Source organism: Nansenia antarctica, assembly GCF_963989245.1.
Source record: "Nansenia antarctica genome assembly, chromosome: 1".
NCBI lineage: Eukaryota > Metazoa > Chordata > Actinopteri > Argentiniformes > Microstomatidae > Nansenia > Nansenia antarctica.
Genome location: NC_137674.1, coordinates 48,751,109 through 48,764,611, shown reverse-complemented (window position 1 = coordinate 48,764,611; position 13,503 = coordinate 48,751,109). Strand labels below are relative to the sequence as shown.

Below are 13,503 nucleotides of genomic sequence, written 5' to 3'. Positions count from 1 at the left end.
GACATAGAGTAGGATATGTTGTAATCAAGTGTAGCTGTAGTTTGAAATCATGTTCTAAAAAGCTAATGCGCTGCTCTTCTGTGATGTAGTTCATTGAGCACAACAGAGAGATAATAGACATCGAGTGCACTGTGCATGTTAACATCAATTTCCCCCATTGTTTACATGTTGGTGACCCTGTTGCTTTAAATAGCTACGTTCCTATGTTCTTATTGCCTCCCTGTAAATCCTTTCCAGAAAGGCTTGCTAAAGATAGCTGGTGACGAGATGGAGAAGGCAACCCCTGCAAAGAAAGTGTCTGCGCCCTCTGTATCACAAATTAATGCAGAATATGTCACACAGGTATGTGCCACTATTCTGCACAGCAAGCAATGTCATTATTTGGTCAGTGTCCCAAGATGTCACTGCGAGGAAACATGTGACGAGGTTCTGACTGGATCTATGGCCATATCAGTGTGCATTTGTAATAGAGCAAGGACACTGTTATAACGTCATGTTTTCAGATGACACATGTGACTGTTGTGGTCCTAATGGCACTATTCTCTATTTTAAAAGTTGGCTAACAGATACTGGGCCCCCCATGCCAAGAATAAACTACCCTTTGACCCGAAGGTGAGTGTCTGTAATATTGTTCTCTTTTGTACTGTTTTCCCATTGCATTACAAACAGGGGGGTATTCCATCAACGTCGCTAAAGGAAAAGCCAGGCTTATTCTGATAAGTCTTGCGAGATTTTCCGTTAGTGACATTAATGGAATACCCCCAGCTTGCTCTAACTCAAACTTATTGTGATTGTCACCGATACAGGTCCTGGAAGATGTTTATGAGAAAGAGATTCTCAAATCCAAGTGAGTGAATTGAGATCTTGAACTGTTTGTCCCCTGTGTCATCTTGAGTTGCATTCTTATGGGAAAATGTTTTCACCATGACAACTATTAGTGGTCTTTATTGTCTAAATATTTTAAAAAGTGAGCAATTTAGCGAAAATTAGTCCTTTGTCCAACCAGGAAACAATATGTCAAAATTATTATGTCCTACCATGTTTTGCCTCCCAGCCAAGCTAAGATGCACATTAGTAAACACAAGTGATAGCTGTGTGTGCTAGCATGGTGCTTATGGATGTAAAGAAACTAGGAACTAAATCAGAAAGAATAACCTCACTCCTCCCTAAAGTTCCTTGTTGTTTAAAAAAAAACAAAAAAACTGTTGTTTACCCTCAAAAAGTTCACTCAGTCTCCAAACTAGCGATTACCTATCTTTTGATCTACTAAAGGCATTTGGAAGCTATTTTCACATGCCCACATGTTCGTAAGGGGATCTGGGAAACCCCATCTGGGCAACAATTTTGAGGTCAGAAATCGGTGAAGTGTCCATTTAACCAATGTCTAATTTTCTGTGATTTCACTTCCAGGTTCGCGATAAGGAAAATCATGTTGTTGGAGTTCAGGTGGGTGTTTGACCCATCGTCTTTAGACGCAGTACATTGTCACCAGCAAATTGTAGTATCTAACATATCATCATTGTCATCATCATGCCCTTGATAAGAAGTTACATTGTGTGTCTGTTTCGGTGTGTGACTGGACCATACCTTGTTGGTGCAAAGGTTGAAATGTGGATTTACTGGTCATGCTCTTGATTGGTGAGGGTTATGATCTCTACAGTGCTGTTGGCTGGTCGTGATTGACTCTGCGTAGGCTCAAACGTTGGTATACTCTGACTTATCAGGTCATATTGGGTAAGACCAAGTGTCACTTTATCTTTGTTCCAGTTTCATTCGGTCAGAAAATAAATATCAGTTACGCTCTCACTCGCACTTGCTTTTAACCCAAAAGTAAGAATAGGTCATGGTAGAAATAGTTTTAGCTACTGAGCTCCGTGGTCCTGTTCTCTCCAGAACAGTTTAAACCTTGAGGGTCAAGGCACTCTGGTGGGTTTAAACACTAGACGCAAACATCACAGATGAGTGTAACTGTCGTTAGGACAGCTGTTTTTAGTTATGACGTTTGTTGTGCTGTGTGTGTCTATAGTTTGTTCAAAGTTGTGTCTGTGTCTGGAAGTTGCTTTGTCTGAAACGTTGTTCCCCTCTGCCGCTGTCCAAACAGGTCTCTCTTGAAAAAGAGATTTTCTCTCGATGAGACGAATTTGTAAAAAAAAGAATGTAAAAAAACCAAACATCATCAGTATTTAGCAGGTTCTAACATCTAGCTGCTTGTGTCTCACAGCCAGTACCTGGAGAACTACCTGTGGGTGAACTATGCTCCGGAGGTGTCCAGTAACGCCTACCTCATGTCCATCTGCTGCATCGTCAACGAGAAGTTCCGGGAGAACGTTCCCGCCTGGGAGGTAAGAGCTGGATGACCTGACCCCAGCTGCAAACAGGGACGTTGACCAGAGTTGTGTAGGGAACATATAACCAACGTTCTCTTCCGTGTCACTCACATCACTTGGCCTCTGCTAGACCCCAGGCGGGTTTGCAGAACATAACACACCATAAACACTTGTTTTTTTCTAAACCATTTTTCACATCTTCTACCCGAGACTGGCGATCATGCACCACAGACCCATTAGCCTCAGTAATAGGTATGAGTAGAATTGCGCTACACATGTTTCCACCTTCGTTTTCCACCTTCAAGATCCGTTTATAGGACGTCGTTAGCACTGCGGTGGACTGGGCTTCCGATTGTATAAATTCTCCTCTAGGTCTGTCTCAAACTATGCCATGTTGGGTCCTTGAATTTGAGGGAATTGAGTCTTGAAAGTCCTTGAAAGGTGCTTGAATTGGATTTTTCAGAAGGTATGGGAACCCTGTACCAGCTCTAGCCAGGCATGGATGACGGGTTTCCTCTGTTGTAACCCTGTGGTGTTGTTGTGGTGTGTGTCCCCAGGTGTTCAAGAGGGCCTCCAGCCACTTCCCCTTCTTCTTCCAGTGTGTGATGCAGGCCGTGCTGACGGGGGACCAGGCCGGCCTGACCCTGAAGGAGCAGACGATCCTGCTGGTCTTCCTGGACCACTGCTTCAACAGCCTGGTGGGTACAGGACCGCCGTCACCCAGCACTGACTGACTGACTGACTGGCTGACTGGTCTGGCTGACTGACTGACTGACTGACTGGCTGGCTGACTGACTGACTGACTGGCTGACTGACTGCCTGACTGACTGACTGGCTGACTGATTGGCTGGCTGACTGACTGGCTGATTGACTGGCTGACTGACTGACTGGCTGACTGACTGGCTGGTTTATTTGGGCTGGTTGGCTGGCTGGCTGAATGACTAGCTGGCTGACTGATTGACTGACTGACTGGCTGGCTTATTTGGGCTGGCTGGTTGTCTGGGCTGGCTGGCTGGCTGGTTGTCTGGGCTGGCTGGCTGGCTGGTTGTCTGGGCTGGCTGGCTGGCTGGTTGTCTGGGCTGGCTGGCTGGCTGGCTGGTTGTCTGGGCTGGCTGGCTGGCTGGTTGTCTGGGCTGGCTGGCTGGTTGTCTGGGCTGACTGGCTGGCTGGTTGTCTGGGCTGACTGGCTGTGTTCTACTGTCTGATATAGGCTCGTCTCCGGCATTTTCGGCGGAGAAACATTTTCTCTTCCTCCCTCTCCCCTCCTGGGCAGCCAAAGCCCAACGTTAGTTAGAGTTGGTGATTAATCCACTGTGGAAAACGTGGATAGTGATGGACTACCTTAATATTTGGAATCATCTTTTCACATTTAAAAGGGATAATATGTATATTTGGCTATTTATTTTCATATATTAACGCACCCGAGGCAAATCACGCCACTGCATACCACCTTCAGGCAGTCAGTGCAGTTATTGGCATGTTGCGAGAATGAGTTTTTTTTTTTAAGTTAGTTGTTTGGTGTGGTGTCCACTAGATGGCAGTATTGCACTTCAACACATTGTGTGATCAGGCGCTTGTCCTAACGCATCTGTATTCTGGAGTCCTGCTCAGCGCCACGGGGAGCCACTGCGGAAGCCTCCCTCTGCTTGTGTGGCCCGGCTTCTCTCTGGAGGTTTGCAGTGGAATAGATCCATTCACCTTTCCATGTCAGATCTAGTGTTGGTGTTAGGGTGGGGAGGCAATGATCTGGCATCTACTCTAGATTTGCTGCATCTCATCTTTTTCATTCCCACTCCCTATCTTCCCTCCCCCCCTCTCTCTCTCTCCCCCCCCCCTCCCCCCCTTCTCTCCCCTCTCTCCCCTTCTCTCTCTCAGGAGGTGGACCTGATCAGAGAGCAGGTGCAGCAGCTCATCTCTCTGCCCATGTGGATGTGTCTCATACCAGTAAGAGCTCTCTTCTCTTCTCTCCAAAAGTCAACTAAATAATTAAATAATGATTCTATAATGATTGGAGCACTTTGAGCTGCAACGTTTGCAGGAAAAGCGCTATACAAATAAAAGTTGTTATTATTATTATTATTATTATTATTATTATCATCCCTGTGTCATCCCTGTGTCATCCCTGTGTCATCCCCATGTCATCCCTATGTCATCCCGCCGGCTCATTCAAAGTTTCCCTCAGAAATGGAATGGGCAGTATGCTGGAAGTGGGGGCATAAAAACTACAAAATAAAACATTCCCATAGGTTGGCTTTCATGTGGTTGCTGATGTGCAGATGGTACTGACCGGTCTCTCCTGGTACTGACCGGTCTGTCCTGGTACTGACCGGTCTGTCCTGGTACTGACCGGTTTGTCCTCACCCTGTGTTCTCTCCAGTCCAGACTGCAGCACGAGCTCAAGAAGGTCCCAAGCTCCAGAAGTTCTGGAATCTCATCAAGAAGAACTACGACAAGATGGAGGCCAAAGACGGAGAGCAGTAAGACAGAGACACGTCTGGGGAGGCTCCTCTGGCCTGCTGGGACCTGGGACACCAGAGGGAAGTCCAGCTGGTGGTGTGATGTGAACCTCTCTGACGCTCTCTCTCTCTCTCCCTCTCTCTCTCTCTCTCTCTCTCTCTCTCTCTCTCTCTCTCTCTCTCTCTCTCTCTCTCTCTCTCTCTCTCTCTCTCTCTCTCTCTCCCTCTCTCTCTCCCTCTCTCTCTCCTCTCTCTCTCTCTCTCTCTCTCTCTCCCTCTCTCTCTCTCTCTCTCTCTCTCTCTCTCTCTCTCCCTCTCTATCTCTCTCTCTCTCCCTCTCTCTCTCTCTCTCGATGTCTCTCGATGACTCTCTCTCTCTCGATGACTTTCTCTCTCTCTCTCTCTCCCTCTCTCCCTCTCTCTCTCTCCCTCTCTCTCTCTCTCTCTCTCTCTCTCTCTCCCTCTCTCTCCTTTTCTCAGAGATAAGAAGGAGAGGACGTTCCTCTCAGAGCTCATCAACAAGTTCCTGGGGGTCCTGACATCCATCTCGCCCACAGGTAACACCGCCCTGGTTCATGGTTCTGGCGTCGCACGCTAAGGCGCAGTCCGCGTCATCGCAGGGTCCCCGGGTCCATTCCGTCCTGCGTGTCGTCCCTCCTCCCTCTTTCTCTCTCTCCCGTCCTTCCTGCCTGCCAATCTCTACCGTCTCTATCCCACTAAAGCAGAAATGCCCTAAAAACACACACTACACATACCTTACACACTACATTTACACACCCAAAAAAAAAAAACTTTTATTCCGCACTCAAGTAGCACCTCCTAGAGAGAAACCTGTGTGTGTGGATGATTTTCAAGACCTAAAATGACAACTCGTGAGCTTAGAATTATAAGGTCTTATCTATTCTATTTAGGGTAGTTCAGAGATATTGAGCGTCAAAGTTCTTACATTCCATTATGTTTTGTGGTTTTTTTTACATTTAAAAAAGAACACCACACAGGCATTAATAAACACCTGATGGATCAGATTATGTAAAAACTCAATTTTGACAAAAATGGAGATAGAACCTTATATTCTAACGTCACAAACTGTTATTACCTCTGTAAGAGGTGAGAGCCATACCTCTCTTTGCTCCAGTTCAAGCACCATGCCATATGCATGAGTAGAGAACCCTACCCAGACCTCAGTGTCAGGGCAGGAGGGCCGTAGCCCAGGACGTACAGGCTGACCCTACGGCCTCTTCCCCTGGGCGGGGGCGTCCCTCCACCTCCCTGGCATTTAGACGGTGACCCAACCCCCCCGGTCCTCTGCTGTCTCGGCTGTGGAGACGCACCTCTCCTCCCTCCCCTCCTCTCCTCCTCTCCACCTCTCCACCTCTCCTCCTCTCCACTCTCCTCCCTCTCCAGCTCTCCACCTCTCTTCCTCTCCACCTCTCCACCTCTCCTCCTCTCCACCTCTCCAACTTTCCCCCCCGTCCCTCAGCCGCTCCATTTCATCCCTCCTTTTCCTGCCTGTACCTGACCCACCTATGAAAGAGCAGCCTGGTCCTTGCCCGCCACCCCCTCGCCCACGGCGACAGTTGCCCTGCCCTAATGCAGGCAGACACGGCGGCCCCCCACGTTCTCGCTCAGAATAGCTCTCTGCACAGGAGGAGTCTCTGTGTGTGTGTGTGTGTGTGTGTGTGTGTCTGTGTGTCTGTGTGTGTCTGTGTCTGTGTCTGTGTCTGTGTCTGTGTCTGTGTCTGTGTGTCTGTGTCTGTGTCTGTGTCTGTGTCTGTGTCTGTCTGTGTGTGTGTCTGTGTGCGTGTGCGTGTGTGGTGATGGTAGGTGAGACATGTAGCAGCGTGGTGAAGGGCCGGGCCCTAGTCTCTAATCTACCCTGTCAGCCCCGACACACACACACACACACACACACACACACACACACACACACACACACACACACACACACATGAAATTAGGACTGAACTCCCAGCATGCTGCGAGAGAGGGTGTGGATCTGTCTGTCTTGTCTGTCTGTCTGTCTGTGTGTGTGTGTGTGTGTGTGTGTGTGTGTGTCTGTGTGGGTGTACGTTGTGTGTGTCTGTCTGTTTTGTCTTGTCTGTCTGTGCGTGTGTGTCTGTGTGTGTGTGTCTGTGTGTGTGTGTGTCTCTGTGTGTGTCTGTGTGTGTCTCTGTCTGTCTCTGTGTGTCTGTGTGTGTGTCTCTCTGTGTGTCTCTGTCTGTGTGTGTGTCTCTGTGTGTGTGTGTGTGTGTGTGTGTGTGTGTGTGTGTGTGGTGTGTGTGTGTGTGGTATGGTATGACCTGAGCTGACCATCCTCCTGTCCTGTGTGTGTGTGCAGGCCCGTCCCCATGGAGAAGGTTCACTACTGTGAGAGGTTCATTGAGCTCATGATCGACTTGGAGGTAAGAAGTGTGTGTGTGTGTGTGTGTGTGCGTGTGCGTGTGCGTGCACGTGCGTGTACGTGTACTAGACCAGTAACAGACTTAGAAGATGCTGACAATCACACCATCCATTAACAGTGAGGGGAAAGAAGTACACAACACAATACTTTTTGTTTTATTCAACATATTTCCATGGCAGCTATTCTCATGACATTTTAGCCCAGACCTTGGTATTAACCCATTAAGGCCTAAAACGAGAATTAGAATAACCCCCTAAAACCTGACGTTTTTCTGGAAAATTCAACAAAAGTGTCAACGCCTACTAAACAAAATATTTCTCAGCCTCTGTAGCAGATAGAAACGAAATTCAAAAAGTATTTAAAGCTTACACCAGTGCTTTCATGGGAATTGGAGTTTATTATTTATTAAGGAGTCCAAACCTTCATTAAAATAATTTAAGCACTATTTTCAATAAAAATAAATAAAAATAAAGTGTGGCAGTGCAGTCACCGAGGGCAGGACAGAGGGCAGTCCCCAACACTAATCCATGTCAGCTTCCTGGTTGTCCTGGAGGTGTAGATACCTGAGAATCCAGATATAGATTCATGTAAGTTACCTTGGATGAAAGCAATATAACACATACACCATTGGAAGAAATATAAATAGTTCTCATTAGCCTACTATAATAATAATAATAATAATAATAATAATAATAATAATAATAATAATAATACATGTTATTTATATTGCACTTTTCAGGGTACTCAAAGACACCTAAAGTAATAGGAGACATAAACATAGTCATTTCTTATTATACTATCATCACAATCAATTAGTATTATTATTGTTATTCCTCCAGAGACAAATCTGTCCCGGGACATGTGCTTTGGGAAATTGGTCTTGAAGAGATCTTTCTTCTGTTACCAGTAGTCTCTCCGAACTGACAGTATAAGAAGCCCCATACTGATGCACAGCCCAATAAAAGTCTTCATCTCCGTCAGACTAACGTCAGCCGACTTTGCTCTGGATGGAGTGGTTCTGGTCTGGGCACTATGAAGGTTTGTCTCGGTGACGAGACACGCCAGTTCCTCTCGCTGTTGCGTCTGCAGATATATTGATTTTCACCCCCGGGGTGCGGTTGAAGGATTACGGTGCTAGTTGTCCGTCTTCCATTCCGTTTCAAAGCCTTCTAAATCATCCGAATCAGTTATAACATTGTCATAATAATAATAATAATAGTAATAACTTTTATTTGTATAGCGCTTTTCCTGCAAACGTTGCAGCTCATCATCAATATCACTCCCTTCAGAACTAACTTCAGAAACGTCTCCGCTGTTGCCAAGATATCACATTAAAAAAAAATTTAAAAAAATAATCAGCACGTGTGTAGATACTCCCACGTGTATATGTTGATGCATTTCATTGGCCAAGAGACCAGAAGCATGTGGAAAAAATACAAATACTACAAAATGACGTATCCGCTTTCCCGGCTTGAAAGGTAGAACAGCGCAACAGCGCCCCTTGTTTAAATGGGTTAAACTCAATAAAACTACACAGCTGAGGAAATTGTCACTTTCCCCTTTTATTGCACATCGCTTTTCTTTTATGGATTACGGTGTATGGATTTCTTTAGCTGTGTCGTTTTATTGAGTCTCAGTGTTTCCCCTAGGTTTGCTGCCTTGGGGGGGTGGCATGGACTGTGGCATGGATGACAGCAAAAGAGGGAGAGAGGAGGATAGAGAGGGAGAGAAGGAGAGAGAGCAGGATGGTGCACCAGAGAGAGAGCGCAAGGAGCCTATCTCCTGTTTCCGTAGCGTGAGGCGGCTTAATGTACAAGTTAGTACACCCCCTGGACATGACGCTGGTATGTTAGTACACCCCCTGCGACATACCAGCGTCATGTCCAGGGGGTGTACTAACTTGTACATTAAGCCGCCTCACGCTACGGAAACAGGAGATAGCCTCCTGCCCTATGGGCCATTAGGCTCGAGAACCATCGGTTCTCAAGGCTACTTACTTATGTGGTCTTGACTACCTGTCCACTTTCTCACCTGGTTCTTGCGCTCTCTCTCTCTGGTGCAACATCCTGCTCTCTCTCCTTCTCTCCCTCTCTATCCTCCTCTCTCCCTCTTTTGCTGTCAACCAAAAGGCAAACATAACAACCAGAGTATTTATAATCTAATAAGAGGTATAAATTGATCCATATCAATTCATAACATAATTATAATTGAATATTGGATTGCTGTGGGCAATGCAGTCAGATAATGTCATTTTGACTTTACTCTCTCACCTGAAAATAAATCATGTGTCCAACTATAAAAAACAGAGTGAGATTTTGTGTTTTTCTCCCACCCAATTATTTGTGCTAGTTTCCTGCAATTTGACATACTTAACCACAACATTCACACCTCCCACCCTAACCTAAGTATAACAACCATGTCACAGTTGGTGATGAGGGTGTTGACCACTTCTCTTAAAAATACTTACATCGGGTGTATGTGAGTCGAAGAAATTGCCGCTCACAGAGAAGTTTATTTCATGCAAAAAACCTTGTGATATTAATAAACAACATGCGGTTTGAAAGTACCAGTAGGCTACCAGATACGATGTTGTATGCACATTTTTTATTTTATTTGATTTATTGACAAAAAAATACAATACATCGGCCAAGCAATGATCCTACTTGTGATTGTCAGGGATAGAGCGATAAAGTCTGTGACTTGTTTCCGCCGCTGTCCCTGGTGTTAGAGACTTGCTACGTGCTCGCGTGAACACAGGTTCTTCCATTAGCGCTCGCCTCCCGCTTCGACTGTAGACTCAAGTTAACGCGCGTGCAGAAAGATGCCACGAAACTCATGTCCGGTAGCTTTCTTTCAAGGAATTTCAAAAATAAAAGTCCTGTAAAACAATTGATATTCCTCGCCGTGAGAAATAGAGGTGCGGCGTGAGAACTGGTTGAAATGCGTGAGTCTCACGACCAAAGCGTGTTTGACACTATTTTACATACCATGGAACTATAATCAGACACTTTCTCGTCACAATAATAACGAACAATTTGAACCAACTTGCTCTGTTAGAACACTCAGCAATTATATTTGCTAACTTTTCAACTTGCTTACTTTCTATCTGCAGACATCTCACTCTGCAAAAACTCTCTCGCGTCGCGCGCGCACACTCGGGCACAATCTTGTACGCGAAGTATGGAGATAGGTTTGGCTATGCGAGACTACTGGCGGACTAACGTTACCAACGAGCCCATGGGCTTGCCACTCGCCAGATTCGGGTTGGATATTTTAGCCTACTTGTCAGATGTTTGGTGTCTACGTCCGTAATAATTCCTCTTTTTTGGGGAGGCGGGGGGTTCCGCCCCCCCAAGGCAATGGTAGGGGAAACAGGCAATGGTAGGGGAAACACTGAGTCTAAATCTGGGTCTAAACGTCATGTGAACATGTTTGAAAATTCGGTTGTTAGGTCTGACGTCAAACGTGACGTTTAGCAATTTCCGGGTCCAAACCAGAAATTCCCTGCACCGAGTACCAGTGTACTACAGCAGTAGAATGACAGTTCAATCGTTTTTTAGACTCGGATCTATTAATACAACAAGGGACGCAGCACTTTCCCGTTTTTCCCATATTTGTCAGCGTCTTTGAGCCTCGGAAAAGCGCTATATAAATATAATGAATTATTATTATTACTGAGGCATTTCGAAGAGAGCGCCTCAGCCAACTTTGGACCCGGAAAACACGTCACGACTTAACAACCGAATGGTTCTGTCCCCCACAGTACGTTCTCTCACAGTGCCTCTCGGGGCCTTGCTGTGTGTTTGGAGACCAGTGGAGACTCCTGAAAGAACAGCCTCTAATCTCTGACAGAGGGGATCTATTAGTCACTCTTTTGTCCTTATTTCCAGCCATGAGAGTTTAATAGCTGGTTGTTAAGGCGATAAAGCGGATGCTTTCTGGTCCTGGGTCAGCCAGCTCTGGTTTAATGACCCCAGGACGAACGCTGTCACCTCGTCAAAGGCGGTTCCCTTCCCCTAACCTACCTACCCCGGGCCCGCACCCCCCCCCCGCTCCTGTTACCACGGAGGAAACGGGTGGGTGAATTGATCCACCCCTCCCCACACCCCCACCCCTCCCCACACATCCCCCCCCCCCCCCTCCCGCGTGGTCCGATGACAGGCTAACCGCTCTCTTCCTGGCAGCGGCGAAGGGAGGCTTTTTTAACGCGAGCCTCGGCTGAGAACCCGATACTTCCCCCGTGAACGAGGACACCCTGGGACAATTTATGAATGGAAAAGATCCCCCCTCACCACCACCACCCCCCCGTTTAATGTGTGTTAGGGGCGAGCTGTCGTGATCAAAGGTGGCGGTCGGAGATGAAAGTGTTGGCAGGAGAGCGGAGGGGGTGGGGGGGTGGGTGGGGGGCAGCTGCCCTCGTGGTTAGACGTTTTGGGAATCCGACGCCGTGACATTCGGCCGTGTCTCGCGTCCTGTCCGTGTTTAGTTTTTTTCGTTGGAAATGTTTTTGTCGTCGCGTGTGTTTCATATTTCATTTGATATGCAGGTCGTTGCTCCCTTCACTGGGTCACGGCTTTGGTTTGCTGTTGTTGACTCATCGCCTGGGCTTCTCTCTCTCTCTCTCTCTCCCTCTCTTTCTCGTTCTCTCTCTTTCGTGCTCTCTCTCTCTCTATTGCTCTCGCTCTCTCTCTCTTGCTCTCTCCCTCACACTCTCCCTCTCCCTCTCTCTATCTCTCTCTCTCTCCCCTCTCTCTCTTGCTCTCTCCCTCACACTCTCCCTCTCCCCCTCTCCCTCTCTCCCCCTCTCCCTCTCCCTCTCTCCCTCTTCCTCTCCCTCTCTCTCTCTCTATCTACACAAACTCCCTTTCTCTCCAGTCATGTGCTTCAGAAGGACTGCATGTTATCAATAACAACAAGTTCACCCCCGATCATCTGGCCCATCTCCTTGCTCCTCGTCCGTGATATATGGATACGTCCAAAAGCACAAACCGTAAAACAGAGGGCTGTGTGTCTGACCTCAGTGTGTGTGTTCACCCCCGCCCCCCCCCCCCCCCAAGGCCCTGCTGCCCACCCGCCGGTGGTTCAACACAGTGCTGGACGACTCTCACCTGGTGGTCAGCTGTCACCTGTCTCCCCTGATGCAGAGAGAGAAGGAGGGGCACCTCTTCTGCCAGGTACACACACGCACACAGAGGGTTAGATCAGCCCCCCCCCAACACCACCCCTCTCAATAGTCTCTCCTTGTAACCTACCTTTCATTCTAACTGAATCTGTGTCTGTGTCTGTGTGTGTGTGTGTGTGTGTGTGTGTGTGTGTGTGTGTGTGTGTCTGTGTCTGTGTCTGTGTGTGTGTATCTGTCTGTGTGTGTGTGTGTGTGTGTGTGTGTGTGTGTGTGTGTGTGTGTGTAGTTACTGGACATGCTGAAGTTCTACACGGGCTTCGAGATCAACGACCAGACGGGCGTGGCTCTGACCCAGAAGGAGATGACCACACTGCACTACGACAGAATCACCTCTCTGCAGGTACCCACACACACACACACACACGCCACACACACACCAAACAGACCACACACACACCAAAGATACACACACACACACAAAGACACAGACACAGAGACACAGACACACACACAGACAGACACACACACCAAACAGGCCACACACACAGATACACACACACACACGCCAACACACACATCAAAGATACTCACAAACATACACACTCACCACAGATACACTCACACACACACACACACCAAACAGACCAGACACACACACACCAAACAGACTACACACACACACACACACACACACACACACACACACACACACACACACACACACACACACACACACTGACCTCTGTGTTGTTAGATGAACATGGACCAGTGGTCTGCCAGCGAGCTTCATCCATCTGTGGTAGAGGAGGAGTCTGGAGGAGCCTTCCCAGAGTCTGTGTGATACCAGGCAGCCCTATCCCCTCCCCTCCCCTCTCCTCTCCTCTCCTCTCCTCTCCACTCCTCATATTCACATCTCCTCCCCTCTCCTCTCCTCATATTCACCAGGCGGCCTCCCCTCTCCTCTCCTCTCCACTCCTCTCCTCTCCTCCCCTCTCCTCTCCTCCCCTCTCCTCTCCTCTCCTCTCCTCTCCTCTCCTCTCCTCTCCTCTCCTCATATTCACCATGCACTTCTATCTCTGCACCAGAACATTCTCTTCTTCATTCTACTGCCTTATCTTTGCCTTCTCTTTTCCCTCTCTCTTGCTATCTCTCTCTATCTCCCCCTACCAACCCCCCCCTCTCTCTCTCTCCCCCCCC

General features: G+C 47.6%; 1 protein-coding gene across 1 annotated transcript in view; it reads left to right on the top strand.

The window, feature by feature from the left end:
* The window catches only part of aqr (aquarius intron-binding spliceosomal factor), a 35,870-nt gene that overhangs the window by 464 nt on the left and 21,903 nt on the right, over positions 1-13,503 (top strand). Inside the window, 14 exon segments of the mRNA XM_080523605.1 lie at positions 238-342; positions 556-612; positions 807-847; positions 1,411-1,446; positions 2,222-2,342; positions 2,885-3,025; positions 4,203-4,271; positions 4,705-4,729; positions 4,732-4,804; positions 5,264-5,328; positions 5,331-5,340; positions 7,122-7,185; positions 12,242-12,358; positions 12,593-12,706. Of these exon segments, the coding sequence (XP_080379731.1) occupies positions 268-342; positions 556-612; positions 807-847; positions 1,411-1,446; positions 2,222-2,342; positions 2,885-3,025; positions 4,203-4,271; positions 4,705-4,729; positions 4,732-4,804; positions 5,264-5,328; positions 5,331-5,340; positions 7,122-7,185; positions 12,242-12,358; positions 12,593-12,706 (1,008 nt within the window). The 5' untranslated portion in view covers positions 238-267.